Source organism: Siphateles boraxobius, unplaced genomic scaffold (assembly GCF_051911475.1).
Source record: "Siphateles boraxobius isolate OS27281-9 unplaced genomic scaffold, OSU_SipBor_1 49, whole genome shotgun sequence".
NCBI lineage: Eukaryota > Metazoa > Chordata > Actinopteri > Cypriniformes > Leuciscidae > Siphateles > Siphateles boraxobius.
Genome location: NW_027509130.1, coordinates 7,823,249 through 7,847,851, shown reverse-complemented (window position 1 = coordinate 7,847,851; position 24,603 = coordinate 7,823,249). Strand labels below are relative to the sequence as shown.

General features: G+C 36.7%; 1 protein-coding gene across 1 annotated transcript; it reads left to right on the top strand.

Moving 5' to 3' along the window:
* On the top strand, positions 1-24,603 carry LOC143710970 (cytochrome P450 2K1-like). The gene is made up of 9 exons (XM_077202248.1): positions 1-234; positions 9,523-9,685; positions 10,326-10,475; positions 10,620-10,780; positions 10,883-11,062; positions 11,150-11,291; positions 12,338-12,522; positions 22,864-23,005; positions 24,368-24,603. Exons 1-9 carry the CDS (start codon positions 37-39, stop codon positions 24,553-24,555), a joined length of 1,509 nt encoding a protein of 502 aa, XP_077058363.1. The 5' UTR covers positions 1-36; the 3' UTR covers positions 24,556-24,603.

Below are 24,603 nucleotides of genomic sequence, written 5' to 3'. Positions count from 1 at the left end.
CAAACCTCAAGTTCTTATGGGTATTGCTCTGTGAACATGGCTTTCATGGAAGCATTTCTTCAGCTTTCCAGTACAGGGACATTGATATGTTGCTTGCTTCTGCTCTTGGTTGTTTATCTCATATTCTTCAGGTCTCAGAGAGATGAAAATGAACCTCCAGGGCCAAAACCGTTGCCACTTTTGGGAAATCTGCTAATGTTGGATATGAACAAACCACACTTGAGCCTATGTGAGGTAAGTATGTATGCACACTCTAAAAAGAGATTTTAACACAAATAGTGTGTGCTCAGGGACAACACATGTTGTGTACATTTTAAAACGTAGATTTTAACACATGTAGTCTGTGCTCAGAGACAACACATGTTGTGTAGATTTTAACACATGTGGTGTGTGTGCTCAGTGACAACTCATGTGTAGATTTTAACACATGTTGTGTAGATTGTACACATGTAGTGTGTGTGCTCAGGGACAACACATGTTGTGTAGATTTTAGACATGTAGTGTGTGTGTGCTCAGGGACAACACATGTTGTGTGTATTTAACACACAACCTGTGTTGTTTCTTAACACATCTCTGTGTTTATAAGGACTACACGTTTTGTGTTACCTTTAACACAACTAATGTGTTATTCCTCTTAAAAAGAAGTGTGTTGAAACTTTTTACACACTAATGTGTTATAGTTACACAACTTGTGTCAGATATGTGTCAAATGTGACTAGTCTGTGTGTATTTGCCAGAGTTACTTCCTGTGTTTTTACAACTGAGTGTTTGGATGAACACTGACACATATTGTTAACTTGTGTTTATGTAGTACAGTGATGTTTAATAAAGAGTTTGTTTGAACATTTGGATGTTTTAGACATCATGAATCTACATCAAACTCTAATTGAGAATTAACAGAGGTTTGATGTGTCATTGAATGTTTTATTTGAAGTCACCAGCATCGTGATTAATGGCTCCTTTATTTGATCTCTTGGCCCTTTACTCTTCTTTTAGTTTTTCCTCTGGCTGCTGTAGCTGTATTTAAATCAAATACATCTGTTATAGTGAGAGAAATTTTGATCAGATGGTTCTTGGTGATGTCATAATAAGCAAGCACTGATTTGAACAAGTTTTTGAGAATATGGATGGTGTGCATTTATTTTATTTATATGCTGTTAGTTATAACGGTCTTGTGAATTTACATCAAGCTATCTAAAAGTGCAGAAGGACTTAATAAAAGTTCAGAAAGATTTGAGCTGCCGCAGAAACTAGTCAAACACAGATATCAAGAATCAGCATATGAATCTCAATGGTGACAAACGAAAAGTTTCATGCGGCAATGCATGCTGGTAGTCATGGATGAGCTTTGTAGCTACTATGGTGGCACCCAGCATGCACTGCGACATGAAGCTTTGTCACCATTGTTGAGATTCATATGCTGATTCTTGATGTCTATATTTGACTAACTTCTGCTGCAGCTTAAAACTTTCTGAAAACATATTTTTTTAAGAACTATAGAATAAGGTAGCATAGACTGTAAGATCCTGTAAGCACTACAGGTATTTAAAATCAAACTATAAGCAATATGCCAACTTGCTAAACCTTTTAAAAGTCATCTTTTTGATATTAAACTCTTGCTATGCTTAACGAAATTACAAGATGATAGTATTATCATCTGATGATCTTTTTCTCCTTGTAATTTCTGCTGTTTCAAATGTGCAAAATAAATACGTAGATACAACAACAGAGAAAACTAATGTTTAAGACTGAAGGGTCAAGAGACCAAATTAAGCTGACACTTATCTCGATTCTGGTGACTTCAAATGAAACATTCAATGAATCGTCAACACAAAACCTGGTAATTCTCAATAAGAGCTTCTGTAGACGTCTGACAGAAATAAATAGTTTGGTTATAGAAAATAAATAATAAATTGGTTATTAATAACAAGTGAAAGCAGCCTTTGAAAAAGACATTGCAAAAGAGGCATGATGTGATTTGACTGCCAAAAAATCACCAGTTAATCTTTAAGTTTTTATGAATTAATTTTTATTTATTTATTGTTGTGTATTGTTTTATTTTAGAGTTTTTTATGGGATACCAAATAAAATATACCTATAATTATTTTCATAAACACAAACTTCCCTCTACCCAGTGCTATTCTATCCAGTTACATTTCAACACAACATGTGTCAAAATACCATCAACACATGATGTGTGTTGTTTTTTAACACATCTCGTTTTAGAGTGTATGATATCAGTCCTATTGGGCAACCGCTTCAGCTTTGTTTCCAGTGTTTAATCAGTAGAGAGCCTCAAAGTGTTGACAAACTGGTCTGGTGAGTTTTTACAGAGAACAGTTCTGTTTTGTTTTTTTTCTACAGGGAGAAAATTCAATAGTTTTCACAGAAATGAAAATTCTGTCATAATTTACTTACCTCGATGTTGCTCCAAACTTATGACTTTTCTTTTCTTCTGTGGAACACAAACTAACATATTTTGATGAGCCAAACAACAGTATTGACTCCCACTGTATGGACAAAACATATCTTTTTCCACAGAATAAAGTCAAATAATGTTTGGAACAGATTTATTTCTCCTCTAAATGCCTGTCCCTTACAGAACACAAATATATGGGAATATACCGAAAAATATAATGCGATATATTACATCATACATTTCCACATATGGGAAACTAGTGCTTATATTTTTTGATATACTGCAATATGCTATTATATTATGCTACAATATTACAATTTACATATTACTAGGGGTGTAACGATACACTTAGCTCACGATTCGATACGTATCACGGTACTGGGTTCACGATACGATATCGATATGTATCAGGATATTTTGAACAAAATTAAAAAATGAAACTGAAAATCAAATAACAGATTTATTTAACATTAACAGTGTTCCATAACTGTCTTGTTAAAGGCTACATACAACTTAATTTACAATACTTCAATATAAATCAATATTTAGTTTATCCTTCTATATGTAATTAACTAGGTGTCACTGACCAATACAAGTGAATTGTATCATGAAATTAGAATTTGGATAGATAGCCCAAGAGAGAACTTCTTTAAGCAGTAAAAGTGCCCCCCCCCCCCCCCCCTCCCCCCAAAAAAACAAAAAAAACACACACACCATCAAGTAGTGTCCTGTTCAAGTAATTTCAACACAAACAGCTTTGGGGTTTTTTCAGGTTACTTAGGTTTTTTGCAAGAAAACCAGCATTTCTACATTTTCTGCAGTAGTTGGGATCTTTGTGCATTTACTTAAGCCTTTGCAAGAGGTGAAAGAAGTGGGTACATTTGAGCATCAACCATTTCAGTGGACAGCTAGTGAGGGGAATAGAAGTGTCCTTTTTGTACACGTCAATCTCTACTTCTATCCTACTTTCGGACAGTGCTGTCTTTTTGCTAGGTGGCTGTTCTGGCTCAACTCTGTGTGCTCTATCTCTCTGATCTGCTGCATCAGTGGGATATCCATCACTGGCACCTCCCTCCTTCGTTTCCTTCACAGTGACAGCCTTAAAATATAATAAAATGCATAATTTAAGGTATACTAAGTATAGTTTCAATTACACACATAAAAGTTGTGCACAAAGTAGGTTACACAAACATGCAATTGGAGTGACAAACACACACAAATGCAAATACACAGATTCTCAGACAATTTGTAATGCAGACATACCTGTTGTAACTGGTTTGATTTGTTCTGCAACCGGTTAGGTTAGTTCAAACCTCTTCACGTTGTTCAGGGAGTAAGTGGGGCAATGACCAGAATCAGGGGTCCAAGGCAGTACCCTCTAGCAGATAATACTTTTCCTCTGTGAATCTGCTTGAGAGGTTTTGCACGATGGCCGTCTTCATGTTAGCAATAGTTGTGGAGTCTTTCTCGTCCAGTGTCATGCTCTGTTCGATCATGGCTTTCAAGGGCACAATGAGTCTTTTCATCCGACAGGACAGTGGTGGCCTTTTTTAGCGCACCTCTGTGTTCAAAAGAGGGCTGCCGTTATAGCAGCTTGTTGCTCGAGATAGCGTTCCTGCATCTCCATTGAGCTGTTCCATCGTGTAACAACTTCCATGATAAGATTGTGTGATGCGATCTCAGGCATATTTTGCTTTGCCGCGAGCACAGCTGTTGCTGTGGTACTGCGTTGAAAGAAAGCCAACTTTCCTCACGCGACCAAACTAACGGCTATATTTCTACCAGTGTGCGACTCAATTAAATGACACGTCATATTTATAGTGTTCAACGTCGTGTATAACAGTGTTTGTTTACAGTATTAACACACAGTTCGTGTCCTCCTATCGAGTAACTGGAAAACAAAAATGCTGCCAGCAGGGATTAAAGTTCTCCGTCGCTACGACGGATTTCCGTTAATTGCAGCGAGTCTATGGCGGATTTCCGTCAATTGCAGGGTTCCCGTCTGTCCATGCCTTAAAATCACTTTTCATAATTTTAAGGCCGTAAATAGGCTTTCGTTTCTCAAATAGTGTGATAAATGTCTTAATTTTAGTTTGAATAGGTCTTAAATTAAGGAAAGACGAGGTGTTAACCCTGCTGAGGGGGATGTGATAAAGCCTGGATTGGAGCAAAAGCAAGTTCCTCTCTCCACTCTAAGCATTATGTAATCACTTCGCTTATGATCCACTCCGGGATTTCAATTCCCGCTAACGGAAAAACTGCCCCGTGTTCACTCAATTAATCTTAGTTTTGGAGAAGTGCATGTCAGGCTACAGCTAGTTTGCTGCTGTCCGAATTCGAGCGCGAATTCGGGCGCCCCCCGCAGCGTTGGTCTCTTTTCACACTCAACTTGATTCTATCGAACCCTGCGTTTGCGTGCATATTACGTCATCGCAAACGTGCACTGCGCATGATAGAAAACAGAACGCGGGTCAATATTGGCCGTTTCTCAATACCAAGTACGCAAACTTCGGACTTGCGTCCTTGGTAGTTCAGACTTGCCAAGTTCGACTCAGGAGAACGAACTCCCGAGGACGAGAGGACGCGAGTCAGGTTATTCGGCAAATGGAACAGCGCAGCGGCGTTCTTGATCGCGTCACTCAGCGCGCTCTGGCTACTCCGGTTATGTCTTTGTATATTTTAGGCAACAATAAAACGAAATACAGTGGCGCCACCAGGGGGTGGCCAGGGGTGGCCGTGGCCACCCCTGGCCGACTCCTGGCCACCCCACTGGCCACCCCAATGGCCAGTATAAATTTTAGTAGCATCAGTTATGCATTTCATAAATAAGTCAAAAATATTCTTTAGTAAAAGAAGACGGGAAATTATGTGTCGTGACGTGCTTTTTAAGTGCCAAATGGTTACAGTATACTGTTACAGCAGCTTTTTGATGTGTCTTTGCCAAGTTTTGACAAGCAGGGATGCAAACAGCGCGCTTTTCGGCGCCTCCCGCTTTTTTCACGTCAGTTTGGGTGACAAAGTCATCTGAAGTCATTCAATAGCTTAATGTGAGGGACAGAAGTCTATTTACATCATTAAAGTATACGGAAACTCGTTTTCCCTCCTCTGCGGCTGTCAATCATTCTCCATTCATATTCAAACAGCGCGCGCGCCTCTTGGATGCACGGTAAAACTCTCTCCAATATGATATATTCACATTATAATGCATGATCTGTAGATAAAAGGCTGTAGATTTGCATAAAATGACTTTATTTTGTTGGAGTTTGTTGCTGTTTTGAAACGACTCACTACCGTGTGCTTGCTAGATCACACACATCACAAGGACTATGAATCGGCATCAAACGCACAATAACTGGAATTTAAAACTGTGAAACAAAGGAACAAATCGCACTAGGATTTGTGCGCTCGACATTTCTTCGCTTTGTGACGTGAACTTTTAAATGCGCACTTATGTAGCGCAGCGCTGCACACTGTGACTCTTTGAGCACATCATTCTGCACCCGCGAATCCCGCGATGCGCATACACGCTGTTTGCGCTCTGTTTTTCATGTTATCATGGGTTTGCGCACTGAAATATTAATGAAGCCAATATATTTTGTTATACCTAGCCTGCTCAATACATTTAAAATAAGCATAATTTAATTGTATATTATTTCTTTGTAGTGTAGGCTATATATGCACTTCTGAATTCTTGACATTAATATATAAATATAAAATTGTGAAATGTATGATTGCCTGATTGAATTTTATAAGAGAACTAATAGTAATTTGTTTTTATTAACATATTTAGATTTTATAAAATTACTGTGCAGATTTTTTCAAGAATTACTTTTTGCTGCTGATTTATACACTCATTAAGTTTATTAAAAATTCATAATACATTTATGTAATATTTAAAGGTGTTAATTGTAATCTTACATTGCAAAATAATAACTTAAAAAGGATTAAATTCATCACAATTATGTAATCTGGAAATTTGCCGCGGGCGAGGGCCCTTATATAAATCATATCTATATAATCTATATCATTATATAATATAATATTGATTAGTAGGGCCCTACTAATATCATTAGTAACATTAAATATAACACAATAAACCAAAGTATATCAGTAGGAGTTTCCTTAAGTCTTTCTGATAGTTTTCTACAGGCCGGTTTACTACAACAGTAGAATAAAATTCTGAAATTATGGTTTATAGTTTTGGTGTGCCACCCCAAGATTTTAAGTGGCCCCATCTGGCCACCCCTATGAAAAATTTCTGGAGCCGCCACTGACGAAATATGGTATAAAATACAACTCTGCCTCTTTTCATCAACAATAAAACGAAATATATATAAAACGCCTCTTTTCATTTATAAATGAACATATTATCATAAACATATTGGCCACACCAATGTGGTTCACGCAACGCACATTGATTATCTTCACTGCATATATTTATAACAACACGAAATATAAAACACAACCCTGCTGCTATTTTGTTTTCATTTTAAAAATATGAAACAATATTGATCATTAAAACTGACATTTAACAAACAGAGACAGGGTTGTATCGTTTTATTTTATTATACATGTACATATACAGTGAAGAGAATGCATTGTAAAATATATATAAATAATATTTTATATATTTTAGAATATAACATTACACAACCCTGTCTCTTTTTGTTAAATGTCAGTTTTAATGATCAATAATATCCAGTATAAAAGTATAAGTAGCCTAATAGGTAGCTATAAGAAGCTATACAATGAGAAATAAAGCAAACAATTCAGTCAAACATTAAGTTTGTAGCCTATTAGAGAGCTGACTAGAGTTAAATAGCCTAAATATATAAAGTTATGAAACTTCACTTTGCCCTCAGCCAGAACCATTTGCCATGGAACAAACTATAGGCTATACATTAATATAGTTTAGCATGTTTGGTCTTATAAGATAAATAAAAACATGCACTGAAAAGTTATGTAGATGGTTAATTATTTGTCAAGCTAAGTAATTATTTTTCATAGATTAAAATAGCTTTTAAAATACGCAAACTGGCAATATTAAAGCTGTTTAAAATATCTCCCCTTAAAACGCTATTGGTCTCGACTATTTAAATAAAGTTAAAGGAATGTGTCTTGGCCTGAAAAAAGTTCAGTCAGAAGAATTTTCTTCACTTTACTCCCTGTGCCAGACTCATTTTGCCCTGCTACTGCATAGTTTAAGCGATTCATTTGAGCCTGAATGCAGTGAATGCAAATGTGACGCGAGTACGGTAGCTCAACCAATAGGATAAAACGGAAGTCATATCGTTAATAAATAAATAAAAATCGCCATAACTCTACGATACATATTATAACATTTTTGCATCGCGATAGATCGTACCACCATATTTCGTTACACCCATACATATTATAATATGCTACATACTATTATATGCATTGACCGTATATGGCAATATTAATACATAACATATTTATAAATTAAGACAAAAATAACATTACATGAAATATTCACAAAGTTTTATCCTTTATTAGGCCTATGTACATATATTGCACATACATGTTCCCATATAAATGTGAACATCACAAATATATTTCACACGTTCATGGCAGGCTTTGCTTCTGACTCTGAAGCCAGAGCAAATGTTAAAAATAAATGTTACTTAAAGGGAAACTTGGCAACTAACTTCTTAAAACCGTTTAGAAATCATTTGGATGGTTAATAACCTGTTCTGGTTAGAATGGTGACTTTGCCCGCTCCCCCCAACCTCCCCAACCTTTTTTGGCGGAAAACCAACCTTGTAACATGGGGACTAACGTCCCGGTAAGTTGGAAATAGGAAGTCTCGTGAGAAGCGAGAACGATCGAGAAACGCGAACTGCTTTACGGCAATTCGACATAAACACACACGCCATATGATACTGTGTATGTTGTATTACCCACCTCGGTAGACATACTCCACATGATAAAGTTGGCCGGCTACGATAATAACAAATGCACATGAGCAGCAGTAGAAAGGGGGAGGAGTGTGCCGCAAGTGAGTTTTTTTATGACAGTGTTGTGAAATATACGCCCCACAGCTGTAGGGGGAGCTCGTTGAGACAATGTGACAACAAAAGTGAAAATCTGTGAAGAAATGGCTAGAGTTGCCAAGTTCCCCTTTAAATACTGAATGTGTTTTGGGGGGGATCGGTTGGTGTTTAATGTGCTATTAAATTTATTTTTTTAATTTAAAAGGTTTTCTGGTATGTTTGAGTTTTTGGGGTCACCATTGTGCTGAAGAGTATAGCCTGTGGTTAGGTTAACGATTGGGCAAAACTCTTTTAAGACTATAATTAGTATAATATAAAAATAAAGACTGTGCATTCTTCAGCACAGTGATAGTCTATTGGCTAAACACATTAGTACAAGTAGGTGTGCTTGTATTATTGTGAACTATCCTAAAAATATAAAACATTTATAATGAAATTAATTTAAAAAAATATGAAATATATTACATTATATATTTTTCTTTGTTTATGATGCAGGAGTAAATATATCTGTAATATATTACATGCAGTACCATATCTGACCACATATACATCTACTTTTTATGAAGTGTATTACTGAATATAAAATTAAATACATGATGATATTAGTAAATACAGGTGAAACTCGAAAAATTAGAATATCGTGCAAAAGTTAATGTATTTCAGTAATTCAAATTAAAAGGTGAAACTAATACATTTATTATATATAACTATATACATATGCATGATTATACTTTTCAGAGGGCAGACATTTTTGTATTTAAAATTCTTTTTTTATTGATTTCATGTAATATTCTAATTTTCTGAGATTTTGAATTTGGGGTTTTCATAAGCTGTAAGCCATAATCATCAAAATTATAACTTTTTCACAATATTCACATTTTTCGAGTTTCACCTGTATATTGTCACATATTTTTCGATATATGAAAAGCGTCAATTCCTTATGTTTTATTCAATATATTGTAATATATTAACACAATATTCTGTATATTTTCAAATATACTGTTAAACCATTTAATATATTAATCATTCATATATAGGGAAATATATTTTCTTTTCGTAAGGGGTAAGATCTCTTTCAATCTTCAACAGATGGCAAAGCAGTTCGGTCCAGTTTTCACGGTCTACTTTGGTTCAAAGAAAGTGGTTGTGCTAGCCGGCTACAAAACAGTGAAGCAAGCACTTGTTAATTATGCAGACGAATTTGGGGACCGAGAAATCACGCCACTGTTCCATGATTTCACTAAAGGTCATGGTAAGAGCAGCCCAGTCTCCTGACAATATACTTAAAGGTTTCTTTATACTTATTAACTTACAAATGAGTTACATACAGATTTTGGACATTTAAGTCACACTTATAAAATCTGATTTTCTCTGCATTAGATACAAAAAAATCGAATCAAGATGCATATGTGCTCAAATAACGCTTGAGAGCTTCCCAAAACCAACTTTTTAACAAATGTTTTAACCAACTGTTCTCTCTTCATGGATGTACTGTATGAAGTCTCTTCAGAAAGTGAAAGTGTCCAAAACTTGTCTATATTTTCAACAATGTATTTATATTTTGAAAGTATATTTTGAAACTTAACAACGATCTTCATTTGTGATTTTTTTTCTGCTGAAAAGTACTATATACCTGTGTGTGTGTGTGTGTGTGTGTGTGTGTGTGTGTGTATATAAAGACTTTTTACGGTCACTGTATATTATTTACATTTATACATTTGGCAGACAGTTTCATCCAAAATGACTTGCAATGCTTTCAATATCTTAATTCTTATCAGTTCATGCATTTCCTGGGGATCGAACCGATGACCTTGGCGTCACTCGACTGTTTGAGCAACAAGTATATGATTACTGTTAGTTAGATTAATTTCATAAATTAAATATCTTTCTAGGAATTCTATTTGCCAATGGAGAGAGCTGGAAAGAGATGAGACGGTTTGCTCTCACCAACTTACGAAACTTCGGGATGGGAAAGAGACAAATTGAGGAGAAAATCATAGAGGAAACATGCAATTTACGAGAGGAATTTGAGAAGTTTGAAGGTAATCAAATAATCAATGCTTCTAAAGAGACATATTGCCTGTAATGCAAGGTTAAGTCATCAAGAAAATCACTAGTAGTACAGAAATATAGGCATGGTCATAAAATGGACCAAAAGTTGAACACCTCGGCCTGTTCTTTTATAGGAAAACCTTTTGAAACCACACAGTTGATGAACTACGCTGCCTCAAGTGTCATTTCTGCCATTGTCTATGGCCGTAGATTCGAGTATACAGACCCTCACCTACGGAGCATGGTGGATCGAGCCAATGAGAGCGTCAGACTGAGTGGAACGGCGTCCATGCAGGTTTACATGATTTGAATATAACCTGTGAGAATTAATTAGTTTATAATGGTATACACTATTGAATTATTTTGAAAGAAACATCTCCTGATTTTGGTTCTCCAGCTCTACAACATGTTCCCTTTCTTGGGTCCATGGCTCAAGAATTGGAGAAAGCTCATGAAAAACATTGAGCTTGATATCAAAGAGATGTCAGAGCTGGTGAGCAGTTTACGTCAAACACTGAACCCACAGGACCTCAGAGGCGTTGTCGATTCGTTCCTCATTCGCAAAAAGACTGCAGAAGTATGGTCAATATAACGCAGCTTAAAATTTAAATGCTCATTTTGTTTTTTTTTACTTCTTTAAATCTCTTTTGTACCATTTGATCAGGAATCTGGAGAGAAGAACTCACTTTTCCACAAGCAGAACATCATTTACACAGTCGGCAACCTGTTCCTCGCTGGTACGGACACTACTAGTACAACAGTGCGCTGGAGCTTGCTGCTTATGGCCAAATATCCACATATACAGGGTATGATAGAAATATTGCATTTGGCTGGAATGTTTTCTTAAAACATAATTCTGTATATTCTGGGTTAACAAGTTAAACTCAGCTCAACAGCATTTGAGGCATAATGTTGATTACCAATGGAAAACAGTGAGGCACTTACATACAATGGAAATTATTGAGGCTATTCTATAATTGTTAAAACACTGTTTCAATAGTATAGCTACAAGATGCGAACAAAACTGCCCAACTAAAGCAAACATTGATCACCATAATGGTGATATCAAACCAAACTATTATTTTCAATAAAACATCAACATCTAAACTTCTGTTAATTCTCAATAAGAACTTCTGTAGACGTCTGACAGAAATAAAGTTGGTTAAGAATAAGTGAAGCTGGTAATGCTGTTTGTGGAGTTGTTTAATCATCCTCTGCTGAGATCTTCACAGATTTAATGTCTTTTATCTTCAGTTGATTTCATCTAAGTCAGTTGTAGTCTGTGTTTCAATGTGTTTCCAACCAAAATTTGACATCTGCCCAACATTGGAGCTTGAGTCAAACAAACGTTCGGTTTAGACCTCAACCCGATTTTTTCATTTTCAACCAAAATTTGACATGTGACTGACGTTGGAGTCCATGTCCAGTGGGAAGCTTCCAGCTAAAAACTTGATGTTAGGAAAAAAAAAAGAATGTTAGGAGATAATGCTCTAACAATGTTATCTAAAAATGTTTTAAATGATTTTAGATTAGGTAGCTTCCAGAAGAATATTCTGGGAACAAATATAAAACTTGCCACTGAAAACATTACTGTCTTGCGTTTTGCGTTTTTAAACTCATATTTACTTTTTATTAAAAAAGAAGAGAAGGAAGGAGTGAAAATTATTTTCATGATAATCAACATTATTCCACAAATGTTGTAGACTGTTTGATAATAAGGCAATATTCTGGTTCAGTACAGGTTAAGCTCAGTCAAAATATATTTTTTATTTTTGTTGTTGTTATCAGACATGACGTTTCTGTTTTAACTGGGTAGTGTTTTACTTGTTAAATATACTTTGGACGTTTGCAGATCGGGTTCAAGAGGAGATTGATCAGATGATTGGTGGACGGCAACTGGTTACAGACGACAGGAAGAACTTACCGTATACAGATGCTGTGATCCATGAAACCCAGAGACTTGCCAACATTGTACCGATGAGTATCCCTCATATGACCAGCTGCGACGTTCACTTCAATGGATTCTTCATCAAGAAGGTTAGCATACTATAAATTAATATAAAATACAGAAAGTAGACTATCGGTTTTGTTTTTGTACCATGCTTGTTGGACAGGAAAGGACACTGCTAGGCTCTAGTTCTACTTGTTAGCAGTATACTCCCCTGGGTGTCAGTCAGGACACAAAGAATGAGGAGACAGGTGCTTCTTTCCAAAGTGTATTGAATATTAGTCTAAAATAACAAAAACATATTACATTAGTATATGTTTAAAGGTGTACATCCACAGATGGATCAGCTCCTTCTTAATACAGACTAACGTTACTAACATATTCAGTATCACCTCTAAAACAGTTAAAGCTCAAAATATGGAGAGGATAGGCAATTGAAGACAATAAAAAAAATATTGGTTTGGTCACAAAAAAGGACTTTGGCATTAATATATATTATTAATTAGGGCTGGGCGGTATGACGGTATATATCGTTGCCGCAGTAGAAATTGTCAACCGTAACAGATTTTGTTATTCCGTGTATACCGCTACATGTAAATAAGTGGGCGTGGTTAACTCACGTGCGGCGTGGTTAACTCAAGTGCAGCGTGTGTGAGACTGAGACACTGAGATTTGTCAAAGAAACATGGAGAAAGCAGATCAATAGGATCCACAAAGGAATTTCGTTTTCTAAAGGGTTGTTGTTAACGTGATATCTTCGGGAAAAAATGAGCTGCAGTCAACTAGCAGTGCAGCACCCGTATAAGCTAAGTCATAAGAGTGCACGTTCGCAACGGGGTAAGCATAAAGCTTACTTGACAACATAATTTCATATATCAATATCGTAACGAATAGAATTAACCTTAAATAATGTATAGTTATCTGCATCTTTGCATCTCTTATGTAGCCTATAGTTACTTTTTAAACAAGAAAAAAATACAATTAGCATGACACGCAAGTGTTTGCCGTGGTAATGAACAACCTGCTTGTTAATGCGAATAATCCTGTATCTAGGGCAAAATTACTAAATATGCAGCGCGAGTTATATATTTCTAGCTCCGAACAATTGGCCACTGAATCAGCTGATAAAATCTTTCTTTGATTCGATACGTGATTACAACTTGACACTCAAATGAACCGATCGCATTTTACTTATGCGAAAGACACGCGCGTGCACACACACTGAGAGGGAGTGCAGTGTGTCAGTGTTCACCGGTCTATGGTAAAATAATGACGCAGTTACAGGTGTGTATAATTTAAAATACTTAGTCAACACTAACAGTAGCTCCTGTTCGGTTTTACAACTGCTGCTGTCCTTCTAGTCACTTCTGAACTTGATGAACTTGACACTTATGAACTTCTCCTGATTAAAGCGCCAGGTGACGGGTTGCCAGATATCACAAAAAGAGCAAAACAAGCCCCTTAAAAACGCAGTATAATAAGCAGACATGGCAAAAATGTACCGGGGAACACGTTAACATAACTAGTATTACTAATATCCTACAAAATTAAAAGTAACTAACTAATTTATTATGAATATAGAATAGTTCAATATAAAATATTCATATATTCTAAACTTATTGATGAAGTAAAGCAATAACATGAAATTGGAAAATTAGTCAGCAACACTTTATTTAACGTTGAATTTCACCTACAGTACGCGTTGTATTTAATATAAATCTGTTGGGGGCAGAGGTGTATAGTAGAAGAGTAGAAGTAGAGAAAAAGTAGAAGTCCTGCCATGTGTTTATTCCAGCCATGAACTGATTGACAGTTGATTTCAGCTGATTTCTATCTCCTGGCTGAAGAACTGCTGATAAGCAAATCAGGTGATTGGAACAAAATACTGCGGAGGACTTTTACTTTCTGAACCTGGACTTTACATCTCTGCATAGCAATGCCACATGTCAGCCAAGAGCAAAGAAATAAACCAGAACTGGACCTTATCGTAGCCACAAAATCTGTGTATATTAAATATGGAGTCATCTCAGCCTTAATAAGCCTGTTAACAAGTAGAATCACTGAAGGAAAGAAGAGAACAGAACAAGAGACGAGCAGAAACACAAGAACTACAACTGACTTCAGACGCAGCCTTAGAGGAAATCAACTGAATATAAAAGAAGACATTACATCTAGGGCTGGGTATCGTAACAAAATTTCCGATACCGATACCTTGACTTCGATACCGGTTCCTGAACGATACTTTTTCTATAACAATTTTATCAATATAACATTACCTAAAAAAATAAACTTTTATTTCTTCAGTTTGTTGACTTTTTTACACTCATATTTTGAGTCTGTAAAAAAGCATCAATGCTAAAGTTTTCTATGTTTCCTAATCATTTAACAACATGTATTCTTTACTTCAATGAGCTCATTGTTTCTGCCTTAACTTAATGCATTCTTTAACAATGAACAATGAATTAATTGAAATGCATTACACAGTCACCCCTGATAACAGATCACTCTAAATTGTAATTTAGACACATGCATTTTCTGTAAAGCTCCTTTGAAACGATATGTATTGTGAAAAATGCTATACAAATAAATGTGAATTGAATTAAATATAGGCTACTGGGGTGTGGGATATGCCTCGCGCTCAGCACACATGAAGCTTGTGCAAAGCACTGGCAAAAGTAGCCTAATGATTATGGATGTGTCAGGAAACGATAGCAAGGAGATATTTTAATTGTTTATTAATGAACAAGTGTTTACTAAACGTGTTGGCTGCAAAGATGATTATTGCGAATTCGCGATGCTGACTCGTCATCCCTGCAGTAGTGAACGCGCGCGCGCCTATATGGATTAGGTAATCAAACTATTTATTTATAATTGTTTCTTTTAAAAGTAGACATATTTTGAACATATATAGAACTATTTCTCATGTCTGTGAGGCAAGTATCCTATACGCTGAGTTTTGGTTTATATGTGACGCGCTCCAGTTCTTGTAGTCGAAGGCGGATAAACTTTCTACTCTCGAGTAGGGCTGGGCGATATATCGCATCACATTGTTATGCGCATCTCGTCAGTAAAGCCGGTTCCTTGATTAGTAGTAAATCACCATCACCTGCTTTCAGATGGAGCGGCATTTACTCTACAGCACAAACTCCAGTGTTAAATTAACACTCAAGAGTGTTAAAGTTAATGAGATAATTAAGTGATTAATTTAGTGATGTTTGAGCATTATTGAAGACACCTGATGTTCACAAGCAGAATCACTGAAGGAGAAAATCACAAATTGTAAGCAACCGTTATGGCGCTAAGTGTTTGCTTTAGTTGGGCTCTTAACCTTTTTACATTAACTTCAAATTTGTTTGTCTGCTGTTATTTAATTATAACAGTCAAATGAACAAAGAAAAGTGTGATCTGATAGTGTTGGTTATGTTCTGGCATAATCATGCTGTGATCTGAAAATGAATCTTATTGAGATAGTTTGGTTTAACTTATTGGCAACAACTTTGTGATTTTAGAGCATGAGTATAGGTATGTTTCTTATAATCCAAAATATTTAATAAACATTGTTCTGATCAAAACACTTTCAAATAAATGTATTTAGAAACACAGAGATCAATAATCAGCCTGTGAATCTCAACAATGGTGACAATAATAAAGCATGTTGCAGTGGCTGCCACCAATCACAACTCATTAATGGCTCCCATCATGCATTGCGATATGAATAAATTATGATCTGAATTTTCTATGTAATTTACTTTTCCTAATTGAATATTCTGCTCGTCACCATTGTTGAGATGCATAGACTGAATCCTTAAGTCTGTGCGTGCCTAAAACAAAGATTTTTATTTATTTAGAAAAACACTTTTAAGAAATCCTTTATTATAGCTAAAATTCTGAAAATGTATGCAGAATCACAGTTATGCTGTAACAAACAACATAAATCTAAAACATAAAGTTCAAATGATTATTGTCATAATATAACCAACACCATCAGATCACTTTATTTCCTCGTTCATCTGGCAGTTATAACTCAGATACAACAGCCAAACTAAATCTGAAGTTAATAATATAAGGGTCAAGAGCCCAACTAAAGCAACCAATGATCGCCATAACGGTGGCTTACAATTTGAGATGTTCTCCTTCAGTGATTCTTCAGGTGTCTTCAATAATGCTCAATCATCACTCAATTAATCACTTAATTATCTCATTAACTTCAACACTCTTGAGTGTGGACTCATATCCCAGGAGTGTTAATTTAACACTGGAGTTTTTGCTGTGTACAAAGAGCCGTAGTTAACTGACAAGCTGAGCCATATCGCCTTAATTATCGCTGACGATACGTCCGCGATATTGATGCGATATGGCTCAGCTTGTCAGTTAACTACGACTCTTTGTAGTAAATGCCGCTCCATCTGAAAGCAGGTGAAGGCGATTTACTACTAATCAAGGAACCGGCTTTACTGACGAGATGCGCATAACAATATCGTGCGATATATCGCCCAGCCCTACTCTCGAGTGTATTCTGTGCGCTTTTAAGTGCAGATTTACCGTGTTACCGGTCTTGGCAGCAATTATCTTGTCGAAAATATTGCATCGTGTGCTTATGGCATCGAGTCGGGTACATGGGTACACTTTTGATCATTTCCACATATTTTCTATCTTGGACGCTTACGCTTACACACACACACACACACACTACAGCCTCACGTGCGACGAGGCACGTCTCTGGGTAGCCGTGTAAACTAGTGTTTTTCCGCCACAGCCAATCATGCTGCATGTTTATCGTTTCACTGTTGACGAGATTAACCACTTAGGTACCGAAACTTGGTACCGAAAAACAAGACATGTTTCGATACTCGGTAGTATCGAGGCAATTCGGTCGGTACCTAAAAAGTACCGAACTCGGTACCAAGCCCTAATTACATTTGAAGATCTCAGCTGAGGAGGAATAAACAACTCCACAACCAGCATTACCAGCTTCACTTATTTCTAACTAGACTGACTTTATTTCTGTCAGACGTCTACGAAAGGTTTTATTAAGAATTAACAGGGGTTTAACTCTGTTTCATTTGAAGTCACCATAACAGTGATTAGTGTTCCAACTAGTTCGGTTCTAACTCTTATTATATAATTTGTATTATTTGGCTGCTGTGGCAGTGTGTTTGTCAAACACATTTACCACAGCAAAGAAAGCTAAAATGAAATGAGATCAGCTGATGATGTTTACCTGGTGATGGTTTTATAATCATTATGCAATAGACTGATTCACTCAGGTTTTTATAATCTAACAATTATGTTATTCCACTAATATATTCATATCACAAACCCTGTGTACCTGCAGCATGAGATCCAACAATATAACCTTCGGTTTAAATAATTTAACTAACATGAAATATAAAAAAAGGCCTATGCTGACACACAGATATCAAAAATCAGCACATGAATCTCAACAATGGTGACAGTCACAATTATTTAGATAAACAGGTTAATTCACAACATCACTGAAAAGCTACTAATTCACAACAAAAACAACAGCAAAAAATAAAAGCAAATATTTAGAATTAAACAAAATTATATGACAATTCAGCATAATTTATGTTGCCATGCATTCTGGGAGTTTTGTACTATGCTGGTACCCAGCATGCATTGCAGAAAAGTACTTTTGATTGTCACCATTGTTGAGATGCATACGCTGATTGTTGATGTCTGTGTGTGTCATCATAAACTGACTTTTTTATGCCCACGTTTGTTAAAGTCTTCTAACTTATTGTTTTAATATTGCTGGAACTCATGCTGCAGTAACACAGGGTTTGTGTTGTGAAAAAAATATTAATTTGACAAAATAATTGTTAAATTAAAATATCTCAGTGAATCAGGCTATTTCATGATGGTTATAAAGCCATCACCAGGTAACCATCATCACCTGATCTCATTTCACTTTAGCTTTCTTTGCTACTGTAAATGTGTTTGACAAACACACTGCCACAACAGCCAAAAGAGACAATATATATAATAAGAGTGAAGAGCCGAACTAATGGAAACACTAATCACTGTTATGGTGACTTCAAATGAAACAGTGTTAAACCCCTGTTCATTCTCAATAAGAGCTTCTGTAGACGTCAGAAATAATGTCAGTCTGGTTAGTAATAAGTGAAGCTGGAAATGCTGTTTGTGAAGTTGTTTATTCCTCCTCTGCTGAGATCTTCAAAGATTTAATGTCTTCTTTTCTCTTCAGTTTAAGGCTGTGTCTGAAGTCAGTTGTAGTTCTTGTATTTCTACTCGTGTCTTTTTTTCTTTTCTCTTCTTTCCTTCAGTGATTCTGCTTGTTAACAGACTTTATTAAGGCTGCAATGACTCCATATTTAATATACACAGATTTTGTGGCTACGATAAGGTCCAGTCCTGGTTTACTTCTTTACTCTTGGCTGGCATGTGGGATTGCTATGCAGAGATGTAAAGTCCAGGTTCAGAAAGTAAAAGTCCTCCTCATTATTTTGTTCCAATTACCTGGATTTGCTAATTATCAGTTTTTCAGCCAGGAGATAGAAATCAGCTGAAATCAACTGTCAATTAGTTCATGGCTGGAATAAACACATGGCAGGACTTCTACTTTTTCTCTATTTCTACTCTTCTACTATACACCTCTGGTTGGGGGCAGTTCATCTAAAAGTTGATGAGTGTGTTTTGTTTACTATATTTAGCTATCAAAATAGTTTACCAAAGAAACAATTTACCAAATAAAAGAAAAATCAAACAAGGTGAAATACTTTTCATTTCTAAAGTATTAGGGTTTATTTATTATACAAAGCCCTTTTTGTCGATTTTTCGAGAATAACTACATATATAAATAACTATATCGTGAAATATATCATTACCGTGAAATAAAATGAGTCATACCGTGAAACAGAAATTTGGTCATACTGCTCACCCCTATTATTAATGAATCCAGATTCATCAACAAACAATCTAAATTCTCAAATTGGCAAAATCAAAGTGAAATACAACTGGATAATCCTTCTGCAGAATAATTAGTTAACATATTACAGACATATACAACGTAAACTGTCACATTTAACTATATTTAGCAGAAGTCACGTTACACATCTTGTTTATCTGTCAAACGATCGCACATGAATCGGTAGCCTACATGTTCGGGCATGCACATTTAAATGCACAAGGCTCATAATACTCTTAAAACACAGTTAAAACATCGAGAAATCAGAGATAACTTTATGGTCATGTACTAATACTTTTAACACCAAACACCAAACAGACATCCAAATAACAGGCAGGAAGAAGCTTCTAAGTGTGCAATCTTCTTCTTCTTCCTTGGTGTTTTAAGGCAGCTGGCATCCAAAAAGTTGTATTGCTGCCATCAGCTGTCTATTATCTTGTCACTTCATACTTATATTTGTCTTTCCAGTCCAGTCCTCTTTAAAAAATAAAACAAATATTTATTTCCTTGTTCACTTTTTCCACATTCTAATATACTTTTTACATTATACTGTCTTATACCAATTTCTTTTTAAATGATGTTTCAACTCTTGCCTTTCTTGTGTAAATGTCCTGCATGACATAAAAATGTGACTGACTGGTTCCTCCTTCATCACATTGACTTGTGGGATGTTTTCCTAAGATACAAAGAGTTCCATTTAACTTACTATTCCCAATCCTTAGTCTTGTTATTACAACTTGATCTTTCCTTCTATTTGTCATCTCTCTTATAATACCTACTTTATTTTGAATCATGTATAGATGTCTTCCTTTACTTTCATGATCCCATTGATATTGCCATATTTCCATTACCCTTTTTCACACTAGACTCTTCCCTTCTGATTTTGACAATTTAATTTCAATGTCAACATGCTCTTTTTTGTTGCCTTTTTTGTCAATCTATGAACTTTCTCATTTCCCTGTATGCACATATGTGCTGGTATCCACATATACTGTATATAATATTTTTCCCTTGTCTACATGCCCTTGAATTTATAAACACGATTTCATAATATTTCTTGATGACTACTAGCTTTTCCAGTCTTCATAAGAGCTGATACAGAGTCACTACATACTAGAATGTTGCTCTCTCTGGATTGTTCAATCCATTCTAATGCAATACCTATAGCACATAATTCAACTGCATAAACATTTAGGTTGTCAGATGTTATTTTGCTAATGCCTATCTCATATTTAGGGATGTATACCGCAGACCCTGTTGCATCTGTTTGTAAGTCCTTTGACTAGAGTCCTGCGCGGGACTGTTTTCTTCATCCCGCTCCCGCCCGCGCCCGCCGAATTTCTGACCATTACCGCCCGCTCCCGCAACGTATGTGCTACACTCCCGCCCGCTCCCGCAATATGTATGTCCACTCCCGCCCGCTCCCGCAAAACTCGGAGAATTTATTCCCGCACAATAATAGAGATGCACTGACTTTGTGTCTTCTCCCGTCCCGCAGGAAAAAAACGCGTATTTGTATTGCTATTATTAAAGAGATTCATGGGTTTGTTGGTTTCGTTTCCCTGGCCTGCATGTATTCTGATGCACTGATCAGGAAGATGAATAGTAAATGTCAGACTTGCCTTGCTCAGGTTTTGTGCTGTAAATACCCAGTTTGAGGTTCTTTTCCACATCATTGACATCTCCATCATGTCGTTAGGCAACCTCCCGATCCCGCAGGGTTTTTTTTTTCCCGCCCATTCCCGCCCGCAGCAAAGTTCAAACCGCCCGCTCCCGCGAGATTTGCGTTGGGTCCCGCGGGACCCGGCGGGACTCAATCCCAATGCAGCCCTCTACCTTTGACCCATCTGTAAAAATCTGTGTACTATCTTTATACTTGTTGTTCTTATATTTATAATATTCCTTAGTTATATCTATATTTCTGTTACATCCTTTAACTGATAAAAGCTCTAGATCAACGTTCGGAATTTCCAAAGTCCAAATTGGTTTAACAGGCCATAACACAGAATTAGCAAATCTTTTATTATACACTTCCATTTCTTTTGCAATTAAATCACCTTACCAGCCAACACTTCCTTTTTTTCTTCTCTCTTCTCTGTAACACTTTTTTGGTTGGATGACTATCCTCGTGCCATCTAATATTTATCCAATAGTTTGCTGACAATTGTTTCTGTCAAAGCCACAATGGCATGTCACCTACAGGTGAATGTTTATTTTAGTAAACTTCACCAAAACCACACTACAAAAGAATAGTGTAAAGCAGTAAACCTTGAGATTGTTCGGCTACTTGTTACATTAGAACAAAATAAATGAATCAGAGAACATAGCCTATACAACTAAATTAACGATAACTTGCATATTTTCTAATTTCACTAAACAATTTTCAAGAATTTCGTTTTTATAAAACATGGACCATAATTAAGGGCTTATGTCTGCTATTGTAGGCTCATTTTGTACATTTAAGCAACTACTAGACACACAAACTGTGTGTCGGTGTGTTGAGACGTATATGCTTGGCGATATTCGTCTCAAAGTCATGCATCTTCGGATGCGGAGCCGCACGCAGTTACAAAATCTGCCGTGCACGCCAAGCGAAATGAGCCCTTGCGCACTTCCCGCTCGTGCGGACACAGCGAGTATAAACCAAGCTTGAGGCGCCAGAACTGCAGCTGATAAGATGTACGTATTCATATTTCTTCGAATGCAGATCGTGGAGACATTAAATCATCCACAATAAAAATCGTGATATCACATAAGCACAAGTTTAAAAGACTGTTATCATGTCTGAAAACAAACACAAGAAACAGAGTTTACAAAACTGTATCGCACGTGTGCTACAGTGGTCGCACAGACCAGTCTTTTCGTAGATATATGTCGCACTGTACAGGACCCTTTTTAATGAACGTTTGGTGTAGGTCTACTAGACATTGATATATCTGAACATCTTTGCCAAGTACATCAAACCAGTACAGAAGTAATCAAAAAAGATATCGAGGATGGTCATGTTTTTTTTCACAATCATTTTGGAGGGTCATAGACAAATTTATTACTGATGGGAGGCTCAAGTCTATTTTCACTATAGATCTCAAAACTGCTCCGGTAGCCCCTCAAATAAAAAACGAACAGACCCTTATTGGAATAATTACTGCCTCCATACAGCTTCGTGGAAGCCTTCCTCCCTCCCACACCTTGTTATATAATTTTAAATAATTTCCTCAACCCCTCTATACTAAGTGCGCAGTTGCCGTTCTCTCCGTAATCTATATTGATGCAGCAAAACAAAATAATGCCTCCTACTGGAAGCAACGGGTATCGCAATCTAAATAGCCATAAAAATAAAAGTCTCACAATAGAAGTCTTTTTTCGCCAGGAGCCTTTTATACAATGCTACATATGGTAGTACCACCACACTCCTTGCAGAATACATTGTAAACACCATATCTTATCAAAAAATAAAGATTTAATTTTTTTCCTTGTGCAGGGCACATGCATAATTCCTCTTCTAATGTCTGTATTGTGGGATGAAGATGAATGGGAAACACCCCACACCTTTAACCCTGAACACTTCCTGGACGAGCGTGGTCGATTTATCAAGAGAGACGCCTTCCTGCCCTTCTCTGCAGGTACTACTTTCCTTCTCGTAGGGCTTGATTGTCTTCTTTATTCATGAAATATTTATTTAAACCTTTTTAAATGGGAGAAACCAAACAGCTTTTACCCAGAACACTTCCTAGATGAGAAGGGCCAGTTTGTTAAGAGAGATGCTTTCATGCCCTTTTCTGCAGGTATACACTCAACTCTAAACTAGGGATGCAGCGATTAACCGATTTCACTATTAACCGCGATTTAAAATGTCATGGTTAATTAATCGTAGAGGCTCTACTACACCGTGTGTTTCTGTCACATGGAACGGAACTGTTGCAACTTGAACAAAACGAAACCAGCTTAAAGTGTCAACCTTATCAGAGACACGGAGGCTTCTACTGTACACACTTGATTAACTATGGCAGAAGGACCAAATTGAGGAGCTTTATTTTCACCAAAAAAACACCTAAAGTCTATAATCTAGAGCCCCCAGCGTGAGTTTAAGGCGACATTGCCATGTCAATGCTTCATGCAGCCACACATATGAATCGCGTTTATAGTTGTTCCTTGTTTATTAAAAATATTCACAAACTTGTTAACTAGGCTATCATGTTTTTTATGATATATTGCGATTTTCAAATATGTGGAAGATGAGTTTGCACGGCAATTCAGATGATCTGTCGGATTTCAGGGTTTTTTTGCCCTTCGAAATAAAATAATGTGAGACTATGTGTGTCGTGATGCTGTATTATTCTGCTAGTTAAAAATTTATTATGCAGTAACTTACAATAGTGCTCTGAGTGTGTGCGTGTGACAGTGATTCATGCGCATACATGTCAGTCAGCGCATCATCGCATGTCAAGTTTGTAGAGAGCTTTATTAAAGGGATGGTTCGGAGTAATTTTAACCTAGGGTCCTTTGCACCATGACCTCGAACCAAACACCGCTCAAAGAATCTGAAGGGGCAATGCCTTTGTGGCGCCAGCCCTGTTAGTAACAATGCATGAGAGATGTTCTCACTTTCTTTCTATAATTTTTACTTTGTTATTTCTGTATGAATGCATAACAATCATGATAATCGTGAAACCATGATTATTACTCAAACTATAATCGTACCAACAAAATCTATAATCGTTGCATCCATACTCTAAACACCCAGCATTTTTTAAATATCTCTCTCTCTCTCTCTCTCTCTCTCTCTCTCTCTCTCTCTCTCTCTCTCTCTCTCTCTCTCTCTCTCTCTCTCTCTCTCTCTCTCTCTCTCTCTCTCTCTCTCTCTCTCTCACACTCTCTCACACTCTCTCACACTCTCTCACACACTCTCACACTCTCTCTCTCTCACACTCTCACACTCTCTCTCTCTCACACTCTCTCTCTCACACTCTCACTCTCACTCAAAGGCCGCAGGGCTTGTCTTGGAGAGAGTTTGGCCAGGATGGAGCTCTTCCTGTTCTTCACCTCCCTCCTTCAGCATTTCCGCTTCACTCCTCCTCCTGGAGTGTCTGAAGATGATCTGGATCTCACACCAGCGGTGGGCTTCACCCTGAACCCAGCTTCACAAAAACTGTGCGCTGTGAAACGCTTTTGAAATCTGTTCTTTCTTTTTACAGTAAAGTTGATAGTTTTCCATCAGAAA